The sequence below is a fragment of the Aquila chrysaetos genome, chromosome Z, assembly GCF_900496995.4.
Source record: "Aquila chrysaetos chrysaetos chromosome Z, bAquChr1.4, whole genome shotgun sequence".
NCBI lineage: Eukaryota > Metazoa > Chordata > Aves > Accipitriformes > Accipitridae > Aquila > Aquila chrysaetos.
In genome coordinates this window covers 49015431-49041304 of record NC_044030.1, presented here as the reverse complement: position 1 = coordinate 49041304, position 25874 = coordinate 49015431, and the positions used below count along the sequence as shown (strand labels likewise).

Here is a 25874-nt window from a genome sequence, read left to right as displayed (position 1 = left end):
TAGAGAACAGTAGAAAACTTGAGAAACTTAGTTCACAGCTCTCACCTGAAGTGTGAAGTATGTATACAGTAAAGTAATAAACTGCTGTTTGCATATTTGCCTTCAAGTTAGAGAAAATGTGATTGCATTCATTCGGCTGAGTGTACCTGTCTCTGCGCATTATTTAATATCAAATATTATATATTGATTTTTAAGTTCTATACATGATTCCTAGCACAGTATAAACTTTATGAAGGGTTATTTTTTTTGTATTATGTGCAAATAACTATTTCAATTTATATTGTGACACTGTACCATTAATAAAGAATGTAACTGAGAAAGTAGTGATGCTGCTTATCACAGGTTTTCTGATTGATTGTATTATATGTGATCCAAATAATCTGTGCATATTCCTTAGCAAATACTGAAATAGGTGCTGCAGAGTTCTTTCATTATGGTGCTTAAACTTCTTTTAGTTTTGGGGAGGGGGGGAGAATTGTTCTTGCTTACAAACTTGGTGCTACATTATTTTTTGTTCCAGATGTTTGCAGTTCTTTATTTGTAAAGCAATATGCGAACACCAAGTGAGGCATAAAGGTCACTGAAATTGTTGGAGTTCAAGCAATGTAAGTATTTCTGCAGTTTCGAATACTTTTTAAATAAAGCCTGTGGTGCATTTTAATTTACTGTCTCTTTCTGAAGTCTATTACTGTTCTGAAATGGAGTTTGTTGACAATGTGAGAAGAACAGTATAAGAATTCTTTTCAAATGCCTGTAGGTGATAATGGTCTTATTTGGATAGCTGTGGCATTAAACCATCTGACAATCTAATAGCCTAAAGAACCTGTGCTTAGCAGATGTTAAAATGCAACATGCCTTCATGTTTAGCAAATGTAAAGGCGCAATGAGCACAGACAAATAGTCTGCAGTAGTTATTCATACAGGCTTCTTGTATGGCTAGCTACATTTTGAATTTGGACCCTTCCCAGAAACAGATACAGAACCTGTATTCAGCTGGTATCCTTTTTACTTTAGAACCGATTACCTATGTATACAACATAACATTCTCAAAATCTACCTGAAAATGAAATCTAGCTCACTAAAACTTGAAAATCAATTAAAAAATCCTGATTTTTTAAATATACTTACATACTTATTAAATTAGGATGGTTATCATGTTAAAATTGTTACTGTTGTTAATTTATTTTCAATAACTTACATATTGTGGACATGGAGACTGTCAAACATAGTTTTCCAAATGAATACAGTGAATTCAAATGTTGGAAAGGGAAGTGTCATTAGCAGCATTTCTACTAAAGAGTGGTACTGTGAAGTCTAGTTTACTGGAAACTCCGTGGATGAATGAGAATAGAAAAGAAAGAGGTACAGGAGGAAGGAAGGAAAAAACAGAAAGACCCTGAGATGGAAAAAAAGCTTAAGAAGCAAGAAGGTGAGAGAAATTTGCCAAAGATAACAAGTGTGAAGTCTAGTTTACTGAGATTTTTGCAAACTCATTTGCCATATCTGCATTGAGAGGTTGTACTGAACCAAAGGCAATGAAAGTTCTTACTCCTTTGACTAGTTGCACATGTGTATCTGATAACTGTGGCTAAATACAACAATAACAAGGCTGCAGTTGGTGAACTTTGAAAATTTGCTTCGAAAGACTGTACTATTTTGATATCTTTGATACCTTAACATTTTGGTACCTTTGGTATCCTTAGAAAGCCATTTCTAAATTGCTGTGTAGAGATAATATGTGGTTTTTAATTCTTATTCTGCCTCAGACTTCTAGCAATTCTTGGAAATAGTTATTGAGTTTCTGATCTGTGAGAATCACTGCTTTGTTATATAATAGTAAGGGTTATTGCCAGTATTGCTGTTCAGTAAGTTTTGTGTCTAAGGAGGCTTCTGACAATGACTTAGTTCCTAGGGTGCTTTTCTTTGCTATGTCTAGCACAGTTAGGTATCTCGGTCCTATGCAAATCTTTGTAAGGGTGATTGCCTAAAAACTTTGACAGAAAAAAGCATTCAGACGTTGTCTAAACTAGCTAAAATTAAAGTGTGTCTGAAAACCAGTCCCATTCTGGGGATTTTTGTGCTTTATTTAGGACATGGGGGAGCTACATCCTCAGACCTCTATAACCTGGAAATAGATTTGTCTATTCTTTAAAATCTTTAAAAATTTAAAACTGCTTGGTTCTTTTAGAAGTCAGGGGGAAGGGTTTGCATCCTGTTCTTCTGTTCTGGTTCAACTGTTTAAACATTCATCTGGGTCAGGGCAAAGGTCCATCTGCTACAGCTGAAAATGAATCATACCTGTATCTTGAAACACATTCATCTGTCTTAGGGCTCTTGGGGTAAAGTTTCTCTAATACTTTCGTGCTGTTTATGCATAGATCTTTATATAACCTCTATGTGGCATCCCCTAAAGTTGCATCAGGATAGAATGTAACATAATGTGGTGTCGTGGTTATGTCATAAGGATTGCTTTTTGTGTTAGATGCAGTGGACTCTTCAGTGTACTTTGGTATTTGTCACGAATCATGCTGTTGTTCTAACAGCACAGTGTCCACACTGGAGGCATGGATTTAAAAGTTAAATCTTCAAGCACCTATGTTTAACACTCAAGCACTATACTTTCCAAGGATTCAGATGTTCAATAGTTTTCATTCCAGAACTGAAATGAGATAAAAAATTGCCTTCAAATTTTTTTTGTAATGAATGTGGTCTATATAGGCCTATAATTTTTTCCCCTAATTTTTCTGAAGGGAGAAGAAAGATGTAAGAGGAATTATAAACACAATGCCCTACTTGCTAGTGTGATGGTTGGAGAACTTGCATTATCTGTTGCCCCAGGGGAGTGCTTGGATAGATCTGTGGCCTGTTTAGGTTTTTAAGGGTACTAGAACTTTATAAACATTGCTGACAATGACAGTTAATATATAATTAGTTAAATAACTTAAAGTACTGACTTTACATAATGGTCATCTTCTGTAATGACTGAGAATTAAATTTTGCTTTCTTTTTTGTGGCTCAGAGTTGCAAAGTGCTTAGTATCTTTTCTTAGTTTGTTCTGAGGTTATGATTAGCTTGCTTTTCCATAGTGCTGAGATTTGTCAGTGAAAGAAGGTAGAATTCAGTGCAATAAGTACAGTAAGACTTATATTTGGCTTTTTTTTTTTTTAACTGATGCTGAGATACTTAAGTGGCAAAATTAGAGTTTTCCATCAGAAAAAAAAAAGAACTGGGAAATGAAGATGATGCTAGGTGACAAGAAGGAGGAGAAGGGATACAGAAAAATAATTGGATGAGGATTTTAGACATGACATGCAGTGAGCAAGGATGGAGGAACACAGGAAAAGAATATGCGGCCAGAAGAGCAAGAACTATTTAGCGTAATGGTTGTTAGGTAAGTGTAGTACCTGAACTCTTCCTGAGAAGGAAAATGTGCTTATCTAGATGTTAAATAGACAATATAAATAAGGAAGGGTAAAAGAATACTTATTTCCCTTTTTACTTTTCAATTAAATGTGTAATATAAACCTGCAAAGTCATGCAAAGAGATAATTAGTGCATCCATTTTGTTTGTTAAGGTCTGAGAAGAGATCTTCTGCCAGTGTAAACCTAAATCTGAAAAGAGATGATAGGGGAAAAAAGTAATAATTACTGCCTGCTTTGTAACATATCTTTTCGAAGGGAAAAATTGTCTTTTGTCACGTTAACAGTTAATAAAATCACAAGAGATATGGTAAAATCAGCCAGCATGTTTTAGGCAACTTCCTAGATATTTCTGATCAGTAGGAAACAACTAATAAAGTAGCAACACATGGTACCTAACTTGAAAGGAGAACAGAAGTTACATGTGCATGTCTCCTATTAATTTTGCATCTTAACACCTAATAAATGTATCTAGTTCATTGCGGGCATGTCTGTGTACAGTCAGAATCTTTAGTCATTTGTTGTTTGATATGATAGCTTATTGTCATATATATGTACTAATTAGGAAAAAAAAAAAAGAGTGGAAAAACTCTTTCTGTTCAAAAGTGCTTTTGAGACCTTAGTCAGAATATCTGTCCCTCATTAGGATGCGTGTCTGGTTACTCCTTAAAGTTCAGGCTTGAAACCGCACATACACATAAGGGGTTAAGGGTAGATGAAAAATCAATAGTTCTGGTCTACTCTGAAAGATATTCTTTTGCTCCCCTGCTGCCCCCACCCCAACAGGGACTCAAATGAACATAGGTAACCAAGGTAAAATAGTGACTTAAATCAGAATTTTTCTATAGGTAACTTTTAAAGTGGGAAATTTGATTGGTAAGAAAACATTTTTTAATGCAAAAATATGTATTTCTCTTGAAATGCATGTTATTTTTCATGAGAAAACCAAATGCCTCAAAATATCCATTTGAAGGGCTTCTGTGATAACTTATGCAATTAAATTTATCATATTTTCATTCCTATCTTTGGTCTGAAATTTCAGTTTGAGTCCTCAGCCAGAAGTCCTGCAACTGTTACACAAGACCCAGAGGCAAATGTGTGGTTTGCTGTGAGAACGTAGTCCGATCAGGGAACAGCCTGTTGAGGAAGGAGTCTTGGGCCTCAAGACACGTGAAATGTAACTCCTACAATATACTTTCCTCCACGACCTTTCTAGCAAAACTTCAGGGTAGACTCACAGAAGAGAAAACTTTTCCTAACTTACATAAACTCTGTGGAAAGAGAGAGAACACTGGTAACCTACACTTTCCTTTGAAATCAAATTACTGGGTTACGTGAGAGGTAGGTGGGTGGTAAAACTATGTAGGAGATGTGATTTTTATAAGATCTTTTTGAAAGAGCTCTCCTACTGAAAGGGTAATGGGAGGATAGAGATAATACAAGTAATTGATGAGGAGTGAAGGACTTTGGAAACTCCATGGATGAATGAGAGTAGCAAAGAGGTGCAGGGGGAAGGGCGGGCCTTGAGATGGAAAAAAGCTTGAGAAGCAAGAGAGTGAGAGAAGTTTGCCAAAGGTAACAAGAATCTGAGGCTGATTAAATAAAAATTAATCAGGGAACAGTTGAATGGAAGAGATCCTGTAGCAGCTTTGTTTATGATACTTGTTTCCTTTGGGACATCTTTCTCTATTATGGTGGGTGGAGGAGAAAGTGAGAAAGCAGGAGAAAGGAGAAGAATTGGCTTTGTAGCAACTAAAGATTTGTGGAATTGAACAACTGTGGATTTGAATTTCTCTACCTTTTTTTTCAGGACAGACTGTAAAGGGCTTAGATAGTAGAAGTCCATAAAATAATCCAGAAAAGTAGTATTTCCTTTGTGTGCTGCGTTCTCTGTACTGTTATTACTGGCTTCCTTGGTTGTACTCTTGTTTTCCATGAAGTTTCTTTAGAAGTGTGAGTGACTCATGAACGATTTCCTCTTGTGCCAATTAACTGTTAAACTTTATTCTTCTTGGGCTCCCTGTGGACTCTTAGCAAGGAGTTTTAACTGTGAATGCTGTAAAAGTAATATGGCTTTGCAGGTCACTAAGTTTGTGCCTCCTTGACCACTATTTTGAAACTTCCACTTAAAAAAAACCCAAAACAATCTTGAATGCAAATCCTCATATCATATCCTTCTAACTTAATTCATCAGTTATTTACTGCTCTCCTAAGAAGACTTCAAGGTTCACCTTCAAGGCAGTTATCTGCCATTTTGTAAGACATGCACCTTGTCACCCTACCCATGCAGCATAAAATCTTGCATGCTATGCATGCTGCTGCCTCTTAAGAACAGGCTTATCATTTGAGTATTTACTTGAATTCCTCCCCAAAAGCACTGCTTATTTGGGTGGAGGGAATTTACCAGTATTGCTTCTCTCCCAACAAGTGGTGTCTCAGCTCTGCTTGTGCAGCTTTAGCACTACAAGGAAGTCCCCTTCTGCTTTTGGCATACAGGATCCCTGACTGCATGTGACAAGCTCTGAAAGCCAGAAAGGAAGTGTCAGACTGCAGAGCAGGAAGAATCAGAAGTGAAAGAACATGCATCTGATAACTCAAAATGTGATTGAAATGGTGTGCCCAATCAACAACAAAGAACCTCTGAAAAAAGAATTGGCATTTGAAAAGAATTTGGAGGTTTGTGGTTTTGTGGGGTTTTTTTGTTTGGTTGGTTGGCTTTTTTTGGACGCATAGTTAGAAATGCAAATTTGTCCCAGTCTGACTTTCACAAATTTAGACAAAGTTCTTTTAGGGAACAGGTTTTCCAAAATGAGTGCTTATTTGCATTTTTTGTTGGTGGGTTTTTTTACCATTCAGGTTAACTTTAAATGCAAGAAACTGTTTTCATAAAATGATGATGAATTTAATCTGAGACCCCATAAACAAAATGCTCGTTACATCTATCACAGTGGTTTCAGACTGCTTAGGCATAGCTAGGATTAAGCCTTTGAAATGTCAGGAGAGATTTCAGGTCAAAGCAAATCCTTTCAGTTGTGTTTTAAGCCATTAACAACAATAATAAATAACACAGTCTCTCTCTTTCAGTATGACCTTCCAAACTGATTTTTCACTCTTCTTTCTCTCTTTCGTTTTTTCAGAACTTCATCAGAGCAGAACTTGAATTAAAGTGACAGATAACATGCATCTTTCTGAAGTACCATGCTATCATATAACTTTTGATAAATATAGGTCTTTGTTTTGGCTTTTGTGAAGTCACATGACTTTTAATTCCTCTCTCTTACTGAAGCTGCAATGATTAAAAGATTATAATTGAAAGTGGAAGCAATAAACCTCTCCATAAATCTTCTTTAAACTTACAGATGTAACTATCCTGAGGTCTTACTTAATGCAAAATACTTAATACAAAAAATTCCACTAAGGCCTTGAGCCATAAAAAGTAGGTATTTTCACACGATTCCTTTGTAGACACTAAATCTAATTAATTGATTTATAGTTCTAGAGCAGCTTCTTACTGGAAATCTAAAGAAACTCAGAGAGTGAATGAAACTTGACAAATAACAGCATTTTCAAGACAGTTTTGTGCAAAGAATTTATTCTTTCACAACAAAGGGCCATAAAGAGCATCCTTTTCTTTAGTATGATAAATTATCTTTCTGTAATAATAATAAAAAAATCACATTGCTGTGTTCCTTTAAGTTACATTACTAAGTAAGTGCTAATTATTCCCTTTGCCATTGTCTGAACATCCTGAGCCATTTACAACAGAAATGGAGAAGCTGCTTGAATAAATGTTCTGTGTTTAAATCACTGAGAAGGTAGTTAAAAAGCCAAAAGGAGTCCTTTTCATGTGGGCGTGCTTATAGACCATATCCCTTTGCAGTAAATGGAGAAGTTTGTGAGTACAATAAAAGATTATTTGACAAACACCACAGTAAAGATTAATCAGAGGTTGGTATATAAAATATTCTAGTTATGTTTCACACAAACTGTGAAAACAATATAGTTACCTGGACTAGAGTCACAATCAGAAATCTTAAAGCGTCATGTCATAGGTGCACTACTTCACTGGGAAGTATGCTATAAGATTATAAGGAGGAATGTGTTGGCTTTGAGGAATACAGATGCACCGGATGATACCAACAACGAAAATCTGGGTAAAGTCAGCAAACTTGCCTATTCTAATATGAATTGCTGAGTAGCTATAATCACAAAGTCGTAAACTACTGGCACCCTATCCCAGAGTCATTCATCAGGTAGATAAATACATGCATCTTTTTTATATCTGCACATTTCTAGTAGTGATTGGCAATGTTCTCAGTAAGTGTGCGTGCACGGTTTGAAGAGTTTGTATTAGTTATAACGCACACAAATACATACTGGGAAAGGATTTACTTTCCACACAAATGCACAGAAACAAAATCTCTTAACCAGCCTACATCTGGAGTGCTACTTAAAAGCCTGGCAAGGATTTATGTAAAGCTTTAGGAAAAATTGTTTTTAGAAACCATTCTGCTCTTACAATAACTGTTAGCTAAAATCTTGAGCTCAGTGTGCTAAGAAGTAACTAAACATATTTAACTAAATTGCTGTAATTTAATAGGAAAACAACAGAGCAGGAAATTCATAAATTAGTAAAGAGTTATCTAAATGAGTAACTTTCATCATCGTATTCAAGCTCATCTTCCTCATCATCCTCCAAAAGTCCATATTTAAATTTGCGATAGACTGTGCCATCCTGGCCCATATATACAATGTCATCTTCTTCGTCATCATCTTCATTATCTTGATCTCTGTACTCAATCACTTGATCTTCCTGGTAACTGGGACTCTTGTGGTAGTTGCTCATGTAGGAAGGAAAGGTTTTGGAGTGATTTGTCAGCTTCTTATACCCACCTTTATTGACAGCCTGGGTTTTGGCTTGTGTTTTTCTCCAGATGAATACAATGGCTCCAATGACAAGGAGAAGCAAAATGCAGGTAATAACAAAGAAAGTAGTTTTGCTTTTGCTCTCGGGTGGTAGGGTGGTCCGTAATACACAGTCATCTACAAGTTAAAAAAAAAACCAAACAGTTAAAAAAAAGGATTAAATGAACTTGTGTGAGTGTGTATGGCGGGGGGGGGCGGTATTTTTCTTAAAAACCCTAGTGCAATGTTTAGGCCTGCTTACATTTTTAAATGCATTTGACTAAATACCTTACTCTTCCAGTACCACAGCTGTGTTCTTGTAGCTGTGGTGGTATAAGGATGTAAGCAAGGTTGCTGGGATAGCTATGCTTCTTTATAAGATTGGAAATAATTGGGAAGAAGCAGAAAGGCTAACAGGCACACAAACGCATTTTGACATGGTGAGCTTAAAATGCAATGATTCAGGTGGCTATCCATTGAAGCAAGCACTTCCCATAACCTGGTTGATGAAATGCCTGGCCATTTAACACAATAGCTGTGAGTGAAAGAAGGTACCCTCTCCCTCATCAGTTGCGATTGCTGTTATTTGTGCAAATCCCTTCCTATTCTGGTGATGGAGCAGTAGAAACACACTGTGTGCCTGCAGCTCAGCACCACAGTTTTGCTCTGTTCCCCTTTTGATTTTTAAATGTCAGCCTAGACTGTCACAAAGCCCTTCAGCACCATTACTGCTCTTCAGCATGGTCTTACCTTGTGTTTCACTGCAGTCACAGCACTCTGGGGTGCCTGCTAGGTCAGAGTCACTGCAGCAGGGCAGGCAGCGGCTTTCCTCCAGGTAGAGCTGCATACTGGCTGGACAGACCGTGCAGTTGAGAGGCCCAGGTCCCTTGCACTCAGTGCATGAGCTGTCACATCTCTCACACTTGGGCTCGTCCTCCTTCGGACACAGAACACAAGCACCGCACCTTTCATTTTGGATTCTTTGGACCTGACCTTGCGGTTCTGTCCTGTCCTTCACTGTCTGGATGGTCATCCTTGGGCACCACGGGTGTCAATGGCAAAATACAGTAGGGAGTAGGAAAACTAAAATGTGGTGCATATTTCCTGGGTTCTCAGTGATCTGCTTGTAGGGAGAGCGGGGAAAGTGTTGTAGGAGCTTAGATATCTCACCTTGCTAGACAGCAAGATAAAATTCATTCAGACTGTAAGCTCTTGGGCCAGAAAGTGTGTTTTTATTTTGCTAGTCCCATGCTAGCAGATTTGTGGTTCTTTGGTAGTAATGATGGTAAACTGGCCTTTAAGAAGTGTACTCAAGAGTATCATAAAAGTAACTGACATGGGAGAAGCAACATGAAATATTCTGGGAAAAAAAAGGGGCTGAGAGAATGAATTTCCTTTCTAACTCAGGAATGAGCAGAAATAAGGAATGAAGCTGGCTGGAAGTTTTCTAGCAAACCAGATTTTTATTAGAATGTGTTGGTTCTGTTTTACAGAAAGAGCTTAGATTCAAATACGCTTCTCAAATTCCAGCTAGGCTCCTGGGAGCCTCTGTGTACAAAGACTACCAGGGATCATCATTGTCACATCTACCTTGTAGAATGAGCTCAGGTATTTCAGGGCTTCCAGTGTTCAGAGTTCCTGGCCTCCTGGGAAAGAATTGCTATTTTTCTGGCATGAGACCAGGACTCCATATGCACTGTGAGGATCTGGAAACTCCAATAACCTTTCAACAAACTTGCTGTCAGACCCGCGAGGGTGCTTATCCTGAATCAAAGAACATGGGCAATATGGGAGGGTCATAGCGGGAGGTCCAGTTTCTCAGAGTCAAAGCTCTTGCAAAGAAGTGCAGAACTCTGAGGTCCCCAGCTTTTAGGCTGTTTTCTCAGGCTTACAGTTACGGAGCAGCACTGCTAAGGGGATATTCCAGGCCAGAGACTCCAGGGTATGCAGCACCTCAGGCCAGCTGGCTTGCCTTGCTGCTATATTCTTGAATAAACATCTTTTGAAGGCAGTTGGTGTGGAAATCTGGAAGCTGGAGTGCCCAGACTTGTGGCACAGACCCAAACCTAATTGTGGTCCTACTCTACTAAATATATAGCTCTGTTAACTTCAGCCTGTCCCTCCACTAGAGGTTTCTGCCAGCAGAGCTGTCAATCAAGAATGCAATGTGATTTCTTGCAGACAAAGCAGCAGAAATCCATGGGGAAATCTCAGTTATATGGGAATAAAAAAATGCTGTATTACTAATACAGCTGATTTTGTTCACATGGCTTTGGTATCACCATTGACAAAGTTGTGCCTAATTATATTTACTGGTAGAGGATTACTGTATAGTAGACAACCCCAGAAAGAGAAACAATGCTTCCTCTGCCAAGAGAAGAAAAAAAGTAAGCATATTTAAAGATAAGCAGCCTTGAAAACTCAGAGAAGAGCATTTTGTGTTGTTTGCATTGTGTTCAGAATTTAAAGTTCAGCATACAAATCGCAGGAGAAAATGCCTACAAATAGGTACCTCTTGTCCTGGTGTCTCCTGGACTTTATATTCACCTACAAAACAGTCCGAGTTGCACATTCCACCTAATAAACTGTAGCTCCATACACATGATGTGCAGCTGAATGCTCCCTTCCCTAGGGAAAAATAAATAAAATAAAAATAAACAACAATATTACAACAGGAAAAATTGTCATCTAAATTCCTTTAAAAATTATACTGACCACTGTCTCTAAAGAAAAGGGTGTTTGTCAACAGCAAGAATCAGCAGTGAGGAGTTCAGCATGAGGAAGTTGGTATTAGAAAGAGCTCGGACCCAGTCTTGAGGTTTTATGTGCCCACAAAGTGTATTTATTATGTGTTTTGATATTCATGAAAAGCATAATGATTTCGGAATCAGTTGTACAGGGAAGGTCCAACACATTCAGGAAAATCAGTTAGGTCAGTGCACTGAAGAAATAATTGTGGGGAACCTTGGCCAAATGCTTTGGTCTCAATCAATCAACACTCTAAAAGTAAGGCAGCAGCATGGAACAGCCAGTGCAGCAAGTCACCCAGGGCCAGGGAGAGCCTGGCAGCCATGAGGGAGATCTGCATCACCCACTGTGGCTAGGTAGGTCATGGACAGGTTGGTAGCACTGTACATGGTATGTCTCTCTGTGATGTGTTTCCAAAATCTTGGAGCAGAGAGTGAAAAAAAAAAAAAGAGATGGCAGGTATTTTGATAATCCTTGGCAGGTGTTTTGATAACCCTCTTTTTGGTCAAAGCAGAGTGTATGCTTTTACCTTCACAAGTTCGGCAGGAAGGGTGGCATCTTTCACAGACATTGTCCTTGCTTTCATAGTAATACTCAGGACAAGAGCTAATGCATTTGTTCTTGGAGCGCAACAGGTAAAAATATGTATCGCAGAAAAGGCAGTCTGTGGGTTGAGGCCCCATACACTCCTTACAACCCTTGTGGCATCTCTCACAGGATCCAGTGGAGTTTTGTGCAAAATACCTGAAAGAGATCAGATAGTCATGGCTTTGCATAAAGCCCAGCAGTGACAGGAGAACCAAAACATCCTTCATCCTTAGCTTTTACTGTGATTACATCAATGTATAAAAGTGATATCTATGTGATCACAGTGGTCATTTGCAATCTCAGTGAAAATAGAATTAATTTCCTTTAATTTCCCTTGGCCATTGAAATTCAGCTATAAAGCAAGACTTTATAAATTGAGGGTGTATAAAGTAAGGCTTTCTAAAATCTTGGGTGAATTCAGACACAAAGTAAGTCTATAAATAGGCAAGGCTCAGAAGACCTCAACTCTGTTTTGGCTCTGCAAGAGATATCCTGGAAATGCTGGGTAAGCACTGAATTCCAAACTGTTCTTGATGACCTGCTATCAGATGGAAATTCAGAAACTTCGTATTTCCTTTCAGTGCACAAACAGGCTTAGCCAAAGGATACCAGCAGAGGAACAGTGTTCACCTAAGTTGTGCTGTCAGGAAAAAGAAGAATTGCTGCACTGTGGTTTTGTTGAGATGTGGTCATTATAAACTTCCCATTTAATGGAATGAATGATCACTCAATTTAACACCCAGCATGATCGTACTGTACTGCACTGCAAAATGAAATGGACCTGAACCAGAAATCATAGGTCCACTTCCCAAATTTGGATTTCTGACATATGTTCACAAGAGCACACTGAATCCACATTTTGAAATTAAATGGACTCATATTAATAAAGTTGCTGCCTAGAATTATGAGTCCTCAGTTGAAAGGTGTTTTAATGGTTGGTTTTATTATGATCCATTATAAACATTCTCTCAATGCAAAACAAAAGTAACCTCATCCAATCTTCAAGTTAAGTGGAGGCTGCAAGGGTTCTTGAAGGAAGTTACACTGCTTCCTGTGCTCAAGATGACTAACAGATAACTTAGTACATTTATTCTGCTTCACACTGTTCTGTATAAACATAACCTAAGAGCATCCTTGGAGTGTAAGTGGCCACACCACATCAAGCTGGTCTCAATTTGGGCACCAACTTCACAGTTTTCTACTGTGAAGGGAGGTTTCCACCACCTCTGTACTGGGACAACATAAGAATTTTTCACCTGAAAATAGAATTCAGTTCTGCTTCACTCTGAAGTAGACTAAGGCAGAGTGATCTAATTTCTCAACGCTCTTTCTGTGATGTAGCTCTTATCTAAAGATCTTGGACCTTACCCTGCTGGACACTGGTTTACGCATCCTTTTCCTTGTCTGTACCAGCCTGGTTTGCAGGAAAGGCACTGTGAGCTGTGTTTTCCAGTGCAAGTGACACAGGTGCTGTGGCATGGGGAACATTGTCCCTCATTGCTGTCAGCATAATACCCTTCTGGGCATGTTTCAACACAGGTTGTATCTGCACAGACAACAATTCAGAATAACACATCATATTCAGTGTTTGCTGCTATAAAACATCTCATACAGCTGTGCTAGAGCAAACTCTCTAACAGGAGATGCTGTTAGAGCATGTACCAGAACAAGAAAAGAGAATCTTGGGGTATAGTAATTATTTTTTTTTTCTTCTAAGCCTTGTCAGGTCTTTAGTCCTCATTTCTGCATTTTATGTACATTAGCAGGGTCTTCAGAACAGGTAATTTTTTATCTTTGGGAAATATGAATGCATAATACATAATAATGAACAGCAACTGTGATTTCTTTCAGAATATACAAAAGAAGAAATAGTAATTAGGAAACTTTCTATCTGCATTGCCATTTTCCTTAGGTTTCACTCTAAGCAGCAGCCTCATTGCATTCCACGTGTATGATGAATCTGATGTAGATCTGAGATTTAATGACATTTGTTCATTGGTCTTTACCCCTGTCTGTGGCTGCTGATTTATGGTATGGGAATAAATGCCTGTAATGCTGCCAAATGTACCAGCTACATCCCACTTTTTCACTGAGATTTCAGAGGGTCATTAGAATAGGAATCTTGAATGAGAAGTTAGGACTGATGCAACTAACTGCAAATGCATCAAGCTAGGAGAGCAGTGATTACTCATTAGTAGCTTGGACTCACTAACTAGCTTGTCTTTATGGTTTTGCTGCTCGAGTTGTAACTGGGCAAAGGAAGATACTTCCCCTTATTTCTATTTTTCTTGCAATTCTTTCTCCACTCCAGGATGTTATTTACATACTTCATTCAACTTTACGAATTATAATGGTGCAAAGCAGCTGAGTGTGTTGATAAAAGAGACAGGTTTGATGCAAGACCTCAGAAATTTAAGAATGCAAAATCTGCATCAGAATTAGACTCAAAAAGCTCAGATTCAGTTTTAATTCAAACTCTCTTTAGATTTTTCCTGCATGAAAGATTATTTTAATAATTTTTTTCTCCCAATAATTTCCTAAAATTTTTGTTTCCTTTTAAAGAATATGCAAAGAAGTAAAGTTCAAGTTCTGGGATTTTATACTTTTTACCAGTTTGTTTCTGAGACAATGCAGTCTTTTGCTCCAAAGTCAGAAAAGTAGTTTTGCACCTCAGCCATCCACTAGATACTGACCTAGTGATCCATGAACAACTTTTTAACATCTCTGCTTAAGTATTTCTTTGCTCATCAGATCTCTGCAGGGATTAAACAAGCCAACATGAAAATGTGAGCTCTTTGTGCGTACATTTAGTAAAAAAACACCAAGGTAAGGATATCCTTCTTGTCTTTTTAAGTCCCTTGTAAGAAACAACGGGAACAGTACATACCAAGTAAATGAAACATACAAGTTTTGTTTAGCCATGGAGTTTGTTGCTACTTAGAAGTCCTGCTTTGGTCCCATTGAGTGGCAAGCCCAGTCTCACAAAGGGTTTCCAGGTAGTCCCACAGAAGTAGTTATCTTTGCACAAGTTATCTACTTGTCAGGTCAACTTTGCAATATTTAGATTAGCTGAAGCAGCCCTAGATGTTTCATAAATGTGACAGAAACATCCTTATTTCATGCTTTCAGCATAGAATAAAATCTAGGGGCTCCTGCAAGACACTTACTGAGAAGATAGCGGTTATTTGCACAGCTAAGACACTGGTGTTCAGTGGCTCCTGAGCAGTGAAAGCATTTCTCATGACAAGGCTTGCAGGTCTGAGTTTTCTCAACGTAGTACTCAGTGTGAGAGCAGTATCCAGATGCCACACAGTGCCTGTCATGGTTCAGCGTTAGGCCATTTCTGCAAGTAAGGCAGGCAGTGGAAGAAGAACAAGTCTGGCATGTTCTGTTGCATGCTGAAATGGACAAACAGTAGGAATGTCACCATTTCTTGTTGCATTTCAGGTTATTATTTCAGCTTTAATTTTGCAAGGAGCAGCCATCATCTCAGGTTGAGAGGCTGAGGGAAACAGAGTGATAGCTCTGCTTCCGCCTAGTCAAACATTTTACTATTTTCAATCTTATGCAGGCAGTTCCTTATGTTTCCTTTTGCACTGGCACTGCTTTTGCTGAGCAGTAGTTTTCAACATACTGTCTCCAGCAATACTCAGCACTTTACCAGAGTGGTTGCCCGTAATATTAAACACATCTAGCTTTGCTACCTCCCTCCCAGCTTTCTCCAATTTTTGCTGTTCTAAGCTATGCCATGTTATTTTTCCGCATCAGCTATCTTCTGTTTCCAGGACATTTATAGCGACATTATCTGGCACACGCAGGCCCTTTTGGGATAGTCTTTAACCAGACCCACTTGTATCTCAATACTGTTCTGGGGAAAACAACAGCTGCCAACCTTGACAGTCTTTAGTGGCTTCTTCATAGTAAGTCCCTTCAGGGCACTCTTCAAAACACATGCCACTGTAGAGGACAAAGAAGTCGATGGTGCACTCAGTGCAGTCATCTGAGTCCGGCCCCTCACAATCCTTGCAGTCTGCATGGCAGGGAAAGCAGTGCTTGTCTTCAGCATAGAAGTTAGAAGGGCAGTCCTGCACACACTTCCCCTCGTGCAGGAAGAACTCGTCCATGCATTCTACAGAGAACAGCAAAAAACAGGTAAGCAAATGGGAAGCAAATGCTGACCTCTGTAAGTGAGGGAGTGAAGAAATCCTAGGAAACTATAAATCCTGCAGTGCTTGTCATAACAGGAGGTAAAAGGACAACTTGGGAAGATAGTGCTTTCTTTTTCAACTCTTTCTCCTCCAAACTGCCCATAATGGCCCAACCCTTGCACATCATCTGCACATCATCTTCAGTGTTACATCAAGAGACTGAGAAGCGAAGTCACCTGTTCAGGTTTGCTGATATTAACCAAACCATGCTGCCACTGAACATAGGTGGACTTCTGCTGAGATATAATATCTGCATTATGAACTTCCTGCAAAATCAAGGATGACCACATCTGAAGTTTTGTTTCGTTTATTATGAAGATATGAGTCTGGCTGGAATATATGGACCTGAATGTTTGTCTTTGCATAGAGCTGGGGTTCAGCTGCTAATTTTAATATGAGTACTTGGTTTAATAGCTTTGTTTATGATTTTTTTTTTTATCCATGTTTATGTTTCCAGAATGGCTAGCTCAATATTAACTATCCTGGAAATTTTTGTGGGGGTATTCACACTCACCAGCATATCCAAGGCTTTCCTAACATGTTTCATTGCAGAGACTTCATTCTCTATAATGAGTAGTCATTTGCAAAAATGGTAAAGAGATGTAAAGTTCAACCAAACTAGGAAAGAAACATTCTGTATTTCATATTGGTGTAAATGTGTATGCAAGTGTTTAGGCGTGGATACTCTAGGTCAGAAATAGAATCAAACCAGTAGGAATCTCTGAAGAACAACAGGCAAACCAATGTGAAATCTTTACATATTAATGGTTTAGACTGAGTCTTATCATAAGACACTGATCGCTTAGCCTCTGTCTTAGAGGTTAGCAATGATATATACATCCCTTTTTTAATTTTTGCTCATTACAGAATTTCTTTTCAGATCTGTTTCTGTCAGTCTGTCCCTAGACAGATCCAGATGGATTTTAGCTAAGTCAAGACCAGTTCTTTATAATACCTTTGCATGTTTGATTGTGAATGCACTCCTGACACATTTCAGGGCAGTGTTTGCAGATTCCATCAGAGGCAAAATGCTTCTCTGAACAGGTAGGTTTACATTTCCACTGCTCCAGAAGCAAGGGACTTTTACAGGACAGGCATTTGGTTGCACTTCCCATGCATGTCTTACAGGATCCACTGCATTCCTTGCAAGTCACAGAGTCATTAAAATACCCCCTATTGAATGAAAACAAATATAAAGCAAACTGCTGGTCAATGTATAGTTATCAAACAGTCTAGGATATAAGAATTATGAGTATATATGAGACCTTCCCAGCACACAACATTTCCCTGGATCAAACAGGTTTCTCACACAATTTGTTGCCCATCCTGTACTTACATCCCTTCTGCTTGCGGGCAGAAAATGTGCATGGTTTGTGCTATGGAGGGAGTCTGGCCTTCCTTTGTTCTTGTACTTACTCTCTAAGGGATGTTGGATTTTCTTTCTTGCTCATTTCTTGATTCCGCCCTTACGTAAGATAGGAATATCTGTAATGTTTGGGGGAAGAAAGATGCAATCGCTTGTCTTGCACAGCTGACTCTCAACAATGCTATCAGGGAAAGACAGAGAAGTGTAACCTCAGTGGCCCTAGAGGAGAGAAAAAGGAAAAACCCTGGAAGTGTGAAGGCTGGGAAGAATAAGGAGGCCTGTGATTAAAAAAACCCAACAAAACAAGGATGCTTGAGTAGTACCTGCATTTAGTGACAGCCGGCTAGAGACAGTGAAGATGAAGCATGTTTTACTGGTATCTGTGGTGTAAGAGCAACCATAGACAGCCACAGTTGGGACTATTAGTCATAAAGAAAATATAGAAAAAATTGCACCTATATTTCAGGAGAAGGATAAAAGGAGAGGCTGGATGCAATCCAATCTGTCTACACTGTCAAAACCAAAATGTTAGAAGTTTAAAGGACAAGCAAGTCCACATTTTGAGACAATTGCTAATCCATATGTATACAGCCATTGATGAAAACTAAGGAAGAAGTTGACATAGAAAGTAGTCCCAGAACATGTACTTCACATAAACAAGCTCATTTTTCCCTGCAGAGGGGTGCTTCTCCTTTCCTTCTTGGAGATAATCATACCAAAGAAAGGCTGAGGAGATGCATTAGGAGCAAGGTTAGAGAAAAGATAGGAAGAGCTGTGCCTGCCATCTATTCTCACCTCTTTTTTTTCTCCTAACCTTAGTCGTGATCCTGCCCCTATTTCTCACAGTCCTGTCTTCTTTTCCTGTTCCAGTCTTGAGTACCCTGCTAGCCCAGTCTTTCAAAATCCCCTGTCAGAAATTATCAGTGCAGCAAGTCAGCCCTTTCCATCCCCTACAGCAAGCATGTCCCAAAACTCCAAAAAATGCTAACCCCCCCCTCATATAATCCTCTGTTCCAGTGGAGAGTAGTTATGCCTCAAGAACTTTGTGTCAGAGGCTGAAACCAGAGTTTAACTCTGGTGGACTTTGCTGAATGATACCTGGGAAGCCATTATTTATAGTCTGGAATTTGGAAAAAAGGGGGATAACAACAGCTGAAAAGACTAGTGATATATGAAAGGGTTTAATTTTGTTATACTCACCCTGTGTGGGTTAACAGGGCGAATGAGTACCGAGAAGAAACATTAATGCCAAAACAATATCTTTGCTTGTATGCCACAATTTCTGATATTAAACATTGTTTCTGGACTAGAGTAGGCTTTAGTGCAATTACTTCGCATTTACCCTGACATTTGATGATCAGTGTCTGTTCCACTGGCCCTTATTGACTTATTTGACAAAGTTAGCAGGAAAGTACTGCCAGAGAGTTTGTACTGATCTCAAGAAAAGCAGGAGCTGCACATTTTTCTAAAGAAGAAGGTTAACCAAGCAAGACCTTCATACTGCATAGCACAGATTTTATGTGTATATATAGGTAAGATGAATGCTGATGAAAAGAGCACAGAAACGTGAGAACCTGATCTACTCAAGTGCCTGATCTAATATCCATTGCAGTCAAATGGGAATCTTTCTTTTTGAATTCCATTTATTACAGGGCAAAGTAAAAAATATAAGCCAAAGAGAGAAACAGATCACATAAGCACTATATTTCCATATCATGATCCTGATACATCCACTTTATGGGTTCACACCTCTGCTCTCTACTACTTTGAGGAAGGAACAAGTTAGGAGAATCACTAGAGGCTTCTTTTCAGTCACCATAAAGAACCATCCTGAAGTACCATGGTCCTATTGAAGTCAATGGGAGCTGTACCATCTGTCATAGCATTTCATTTCTAGTTTCACTTTTGATTTTTCACTTTTCTCTAAGCAAGAGGAAATGTTGTTTATTCAGGCCAGATGAAAATGACTTTTACCTTGTGATAGTTTCTGGTAGCTTAGGTTACATTAAGGTCTCCCTTTAAATGTTTATAATGGATCTCAATTTTAAAGAGAAGGAGGACAGTGAGAAAATAAGAAGCAGTCATCCAATGGGAGTTACTTACTCAGGGCATTCCTGTAAACATCTGCCTTTGTGGAGGAAGAGCGGCTGGTCCTGCTCAGCCTGACACTTCTGACAGTGCCAGTGGTCGGAGCACACCTCACAGCCATCCATGCACATCTCACACTTTCCGCTTGCAACATTGCCAAAAGTTTTTTGAGGACACAGAGAAACACAGGTATCATGGATAAGAAATTTTCCTGGCAAAAGAGCAACCCAGGTGGGGAAAGGCACCAATTAGAAATATATTTAAAAGATTCCTGCCTTGGACAGCTATAAAAAAAAGCTTTCAACTTCCTCAAAATTTAACTTTTTTGATGCTTAAAAACATGAATAAAACATTCTTTAAGCCATTTCCCAAAGTAGTTTGCTCAACCTTCACTGAAATTTAAGGTTAGAAGGAATCATCAGGATTATCTAGTACATTTTCCTGAGTAAATCTCTATTCAGTAATGCCTGCACAATGTCTACAACTTTTGATTGAAAAGAAAGAAAATGAACAACATCCACCTAACATTTTTTTTTTTTTACCTGTAATGCCAAGGGCATGTGTTTAATTCCAAGCTGATGCCTGACTTCAGCTGGCAATTATCTGATTACCTGCATATGCTTTAAGCTGTCAGAGAACTTTCTAGTGACTATTGATGAAAATATTCCCTGGAAGTGTGTAGGATAAAGAATATTTTAGCCTCTTGCAAACTTACCCAAAGAAGTTGAAGTCTCTTACCTTCTGGACACGAAGTACATGTGTCAGCAGATTTTTCACAAGTCCTACATGAAGGGTCACAGGACTGCAATTTTTTTTTTGCATCTGGTATGAAAGGAAAAAAAGTTCATTTTTTACTGTCTTATAGGCTTTTTTTATTCATTTACCCTCCCTTTAGGAGGGCCATTTCCTGTGTTTTTTTCTAAGCTGTTTTGAAAATATACCTCTGTGAATTATTGGAATTCACAAAGTTGGAGAACTTGATGATTGTGTTCATCTCCACTCTCTTAAATGGTAAGTTAAGAGTTGTATTAAAGGAAAATATATATGTTATCCTGAGATTCACTAAGGCATTGTTCTGGACTACCTATCACAAATGAGAACACTAATCTGCCTTAATAATGTTAGTTTCAATGTAGTGCTCCAAACCCAAATCCAGATCTGTAATCCTAATAGTTTAAAAACAGGAAGAGCTAGAAAGTCTGTAAATTTGGGAGACTTGGTGTAGTGAGGTATTTTCATAGAGGTTCTGGACTAGCTGGTTGCAGAATACCATTACCCTGTAACTAGGGGAGAAAACTCTGAGTAGGAAGGAGAGAGAAATGAGTGTTTGGAAAGAAGATCTGTTAAATAGTTCTTCCCAAAGCTATTGCCTGTCATTTCTGTCCAAAAGGAAGTGTTTTTATGCCTGTGGAAAACTAGGAATTTGGTTATGCTTTGCATAGACTTTATTCAATGTGTTACTCAGCTCCAAAATGACCAGGAGCTTCGAGGATCGTGCTTAATACAGAGAAACTCTGGTGTGCAATGTGATAGGTCCCAGCATGCAGCTCTGTATTTTGATCCAATTTTGATCCACAGGTAAGTGGATGTGTGATGAAAAAGTAATTGTGGGCCAGCAGACAGAAGACAGTAGCCTTTTCATTTTGCTGAAAATAAAAAATAAAGAATAAAACAGAAGTTGGTTGCAGATTGAATTTTGCACCTTGGTTAGCACATCCAGCTCACTCTGCCAATTAAATATGTATGGTTTCTATAAGTTGATGGCCTGGCTGACAGTATCTATTAGCCACATGCAGCGTATTACTACACTTTTTTGTTCTGCCTGTTAGGGCAAAGTAGTTTAAAATGTTGACATTTTGAATGAAAGTCATGAAAGCAAATGCTTTGAGTGAAAAGAGGAGGGAGGAGAACAGGCGACTTCCATAGAGCCCTTTCCCACAAGGGGAAATGGTGGGCATTTTATTAAGCAGAGAGGCACTCTGTAGAAAAGGGGGTATGTGCATAACATGGCACAGGGGCAGAAGAAGGAGGAATAATAATAAAAATATTAGTAATTATTATTATTTATAACTGTACTGCTAAATGAGCTGAGCCATAGCTATCTCAGTGAAATAAATTAGGTCCACATTCAATGTGGCTAGGAGATGGTCCATAACAGTATGTCACATCCATGTCTGACTCTACCAGCAGCTCAGAACATTAAAACTCTCTGCATTAACAAAAATCTCAATATGCTGTCACTGGCCAGAACAAGAACAACTCAGGAGGGTGCAGGGACAGCACAGCAGATCAGAACCTGGCTGTTTAGCAGTAGGGCACTGAGCAAGGACATGTTTAGTCATTCTTTACCAGGACTACTTGTGAATACTGCTTGCACAGGCTAGTGAAAGCCTGCAGTGTTGCAACTCTTTAGAGTAACTGGCACAATATAAAGCAGCTCCAGATATAGCAGGACATTAGGAGAGTTTTCCTTGTCATCACCCTTCTGGCTACAGCATCTCTGCCCTCCCTGAACAAGGGCCCAAGAACGTTTGCAGGGTCCAGGCACAGGCCATAGGATCCACAGGATAATGTACGTAACAGAAGAAAGCTGCACACTGTCAGGGTAAATATGGGTTGTGACAGTCCAGACTGGAGACTGGGTCTGCCCAGTCTGAGGCCAATGGACGAAGTATTAGACCCTTGTGTATACCCTGCAAGACAGCAAATAGCGTTAGCATTGGCTTTAGTAGCCAGAAGTGTTGGTGGCCATGGTGAGTCAGGGACCTATCAAGGACCAAGACAGGTGGGACTAGGACAGTATTTCAGTATGTACCACCTGAAGACATTTTTCATATCCAAAGGTACAGAGGCCTTCTGGAGGTAGAAAATGCCTGAAACTGATTTTTGAGATGCGCAGCCTCAAGCACTGCTAAACAGCTGACATACGTAGAAACCCTGGGTTTGAGTACACAGGAAGGCTGTGTCACCTTTGTGACTTCATACTGAGCATAGCTGAACCTAAGTGGTGTAGTATCAGGTAATCATCAGTGTGCAAAAATGAAAACCTCTGGAAAAGCTCTCTGGAAAGACAAAAGCAAGTGAGGAAGGTACGGAGTCCTCGGCTTGTGGAAGAAGAAAATGTGGAAGTGATGTATAAGCATCAGGAGTTCGAGAGGTAGAGGGGGAGTGATTTACTAGTAAGTAATCTCTGAAGTTGCAGGGGTGGGAGGGTAGAACATGGGTAGGTATTGATGAAGGACTGGAGAGACACAAGGAGACCTCAGAGTGTGAAGTGAGTACGGTGCTACCTAAAGCAGCAATGAAATGCCCCACCTTCTGGTATCAACAGTATAACTGGGGCCTCAGTGCTAGGGCTCTTTGCAATAAGGTTCCTGCTGCTGGGCAGGCAATTGTCAGTCAGATTCATTGAACATTTAGGGTGAAAGAAGATTTCTTGAAGAAAGTCTTGACTAGCCTTTGTATTTTGCAGTATTTATATATAAGCTATATTTACATATAGGTTAATAGTAATTTAGTTTAGGGAGTGAAGAGCTGGAGTTACAAAGTAATTTTAAAGTACCAGTTTTAGTTGCCTGTAAGTTTCATCCTTCTTGAGGAGAACGAGCATTTTGTTCTGCTTTTCTTAGCCCTTTTAAGTGTGTGGATGCAGATATATTGTAGGGCTTTCTGCAACAGCAGGTCCTGTGAGTTTAGATCCTTTCTGTCTGTTGCTGACGTATTTTCTATGGCCTTTTTCCCTGCCGAAAACCTGTTTCCTACATTTCAGGTTACAACATGCTGTTCCAAGAGGATTCCAGTCTGTTTAAGTGCCCCTGAGTGTAGAGGGCAGGTCAAGCCTCTGTCAAGCCTCTAGATGTACCTAACCATATAGCACACAGGCATTTTCAGTTTGCTTATCCAAATAATCCTCAAAGTAACTTGCTGGTGACCATGCTTACTCTTGTGAGGTGCAGAAATTGACTGCCACAATATTTTTTTGGAGAGCCTACTCCTTAGCTTCATGTTTTTTCCTCACTCTTCATTATTGAACAAATCCTTAAAGAGTGTCCTTGATGTCATCTGTAAGAATACAAGGATTTGTCCGGAAAAGCTAGATGTTTGGTGTTAATATATTTTCTGTTTTCCTGTCCTTAAATATGCAGACTTTCTCTCTTTTTCTGCTCTTGAGAGAAGATCCCCACTGGCCTGCAAATCCTAACATTTTTCCCTTTTAGAGACTAGTCATTTGGCACTCTCTGAAAAAGAAAATTGAATAATTGATGATATATTGCACAATATTTTTTAATTAATGTTTTTCACTTTGTCTCTAGAATCTTGGCTGAAAGAAAGACCATCTATTCCTGATGTCTGCCTGCCGCTGTACATCCTCCATTCCTCCATCCGTTGCTTTGATAAACCTTCAGAATTTTTCAAGACAGAGTTCTGATTTTCCCACTGAAAATGTCATTGGCTTTTTTCTAAATATGCAGCAAATAATACAAATTTTCATTTCCCTTTTCAGCAGCTTTGCATCCAGCTACCTTACCCTGGCTTACGTTTTATTTTTTTTAAATCCCTACTGGGTAGTTTTAAGTGCTGTAATTTAATACCACTTATGTGTGTGGAGAAGCAAGCCAGAAATATTATTGAAGTATGTTTTGACAGGGGAAAAGGACCTTGATCCTGGCAAGAGAGTTGGTGTAATATAAAAAATAAATAGCAGGAATTTAAGGTTAAGCAGAGAAGTTGTTAACTACTGCTGAAGAATGTTTAAACGAGCTCATTGTTTCAAAAACATTTCAAGCCTTACAATTAAAAATAAAGATCTTTTTTGGTGAAGTACTTTTTATTTCCATTTAATCCTTGCCCCTTTGGCAGCATTTGCTGTTTTCTGTAATATTTGCTAGTTGCCACCAGAGGGGAATGTACACAAGCAATTGGGCTTCTGATAGTTGGCACAAGAGACAACATTTAGGTTTCCAGTCAAATACAAGCACTTAAATGCCCCAACTTTAGTACTGACAGAAGAAATCTTACAATTAACTTTTTTTTTTTTTTTTTAAATTTCTGGACTCTTTTAACTAGTTTTTGCTGTGATAAAGCTCTTACTGACTGGAAATACGCTTTCATTTACTAAAAAAAACCCAACACACATTTAGAATAATGTGAAGCTTTTAAATGTAATTTTCTTGCATAGCAGAAAGTTCCCCAAATGGGCAAATGTGATGCAAGAGATTTGTTTATGGAAATGTGTGCACACTACTTCCAATAATGTAACCAAAACTTTCCAAAGAATAGCCTTACAAAGCTGAAAAATGATCATGCAAAATGTATTTCCTTGGTCTTTGGACTGATGATAAATGGAAAGCTTGGAAATGACTGGTTTTAGCTGTTGGGCTATATTATTTTGCTTTCCACTAAAGGATGCCATTCTGTACTTGAGGATCCAACAAGCTTTCCTTTAAAATTTCAGTCTGTAGCTCTTACGGTTGCAAATGAAACTTGTAAATGTAGAAGCCATAAGTCTATGATGTAGAGTTGTAAACCACCCATATTCTAAAAGTGGAACATTGACTCTGAAAAAACACTGTATTCTATTACTATACTATTCTGCTCTTTTTAAAGGCCAAAACATATGAACTATTCAGACCTACTGAGCTGTTTTTATCCTTACGCTTATATTCTTTTTTGTTTGTTTTTCTTTCAAATGAAAACGCCTTCTATTTAAACTCTATTCAGGCCAGAATCTGACTCAATGTCACATTGATTCTTGTGTCTTTGTCAGAATGAGTAACAACTTTGATGTACACCCAGCTAAGTCTCTCCTATTCCTTTCTAGAAACTGAGAAACTGAATCACACTAAGCCATTTCTTGACCTAAGGTTTACTGCAGCTCTGAAGCTACCATAGTGCTTTTGCCCATTCAGTCTATTCAAGGGATTATCAAACTGGAAGGGTGTGGGAAGATGGAAAAATTTTTTTTTTCTATTTTCTTTTCTCATTTGGGCTTGTGCAACATGAATGAGACAATGGTTGAGTTTCTTGAAACCTAGTACTGTAAGACTTTAACTGTGACCCCAAACTGAATTAAGGAAAAAATGAGTGAAATTTTAGCTCAATTTAACACAATGTCCCCTATTTCCTTTCTTTTTGCTTAAATGATCTTACTTTGAGCTCTCAGAATTTTTCAGTCTGGTTTTAGAGAAAGATTAAATGAGTCCTCAGAAATATTCAAGGTGAAAAACATAAGTCCATGTGGAAAGAAGTGTGGTCCTCTTGACACACTCACCACTTCTTCTGGAAAAGGTAAAGTTTATTAACAAAAACCAAGAAACCCTCTACAAAACCTGAGGACACATGAGCAGAGATATGGTTATATTTAAAGAGACATGCCTTTAAATATAATAGCATTTGAAGTACCTTATAGTCCCTCCTTAATTTCATTTAAACCCACAACTACATTATAAGAGTTCTTACTAGTATATACTTATCCTCTTTGTGCTGTCCACCTTGCTCTCTCTACCTGCTCTTTATGGACGATGGATCTTCATGCCAGCTAGTGCAAACAG

General features: G+C 38.7%; 1 protein-coding gene and 1 long non-coding RNA gene across 2 annotated transcripts in view; one reads left to right on the top strand and one right to left on the bottom strand.

Moving 5' to 3' along the window:
- Positions 1-24144, top strand: part of LOC115336731 — a 34888-nt gene extending 10744 nt beyond the window's left edge. Inside the window, exons 3-6 of the long non-coding RNA XR_003921885.2 lie at positions 521-605; positions 5917-6096; positions 8355-8396; positions 23637-24144. This is a non-coding gene — a long non-coding RNA (uncharacterized LOC115336731). The remainder of the gene's footprint in view (positions 1-520; positions 606-5916; positions 6097-8354; positions 8397-23636) is intronic.
- The window catches only part of PCSK5 (proprotein convertase subtilisin/kexin type 5), a 261404-nt gene continuing 242702 nt past the window's right edge, over positions 7173-25874 (bottom strand). The window contains exons 28-37 of the mRNA XM_030004192.2: positions 20062-20145; positions 19339-19534; positions 16825-17042; positions 15554-15790; positions 14829-15059; positions 13030-13207; positions 11603-11817; positions 10838-10953; positions 9076-9262; positions 7173-8463 (exon numbers count right to left, since the gene is read on the bottom strand). Of these exons, the coding sequence (XP_029860052.1) occupies positions 8060-8463; positions 9076-9262; positions 10838-10953; positions 11603-11817; positions 13030-13207; positions 14829-15059; positions 15554-15790; positions 16825-17042; positions 19339-19534; positions 20062-20145 (2066 nt within the window). The 3' untranslated portion in view covers positions 7173-8059. The remainder of the gene's footprint in view (positions 8464-9075; positions 9263-10837; positions 10954-11602; positions 11818-13029; positions 13208-14828; positions 15060-15553; positions 15791-16824; positions 17043-19338; positions 19535-20061; positions 20146-25874) is intronic.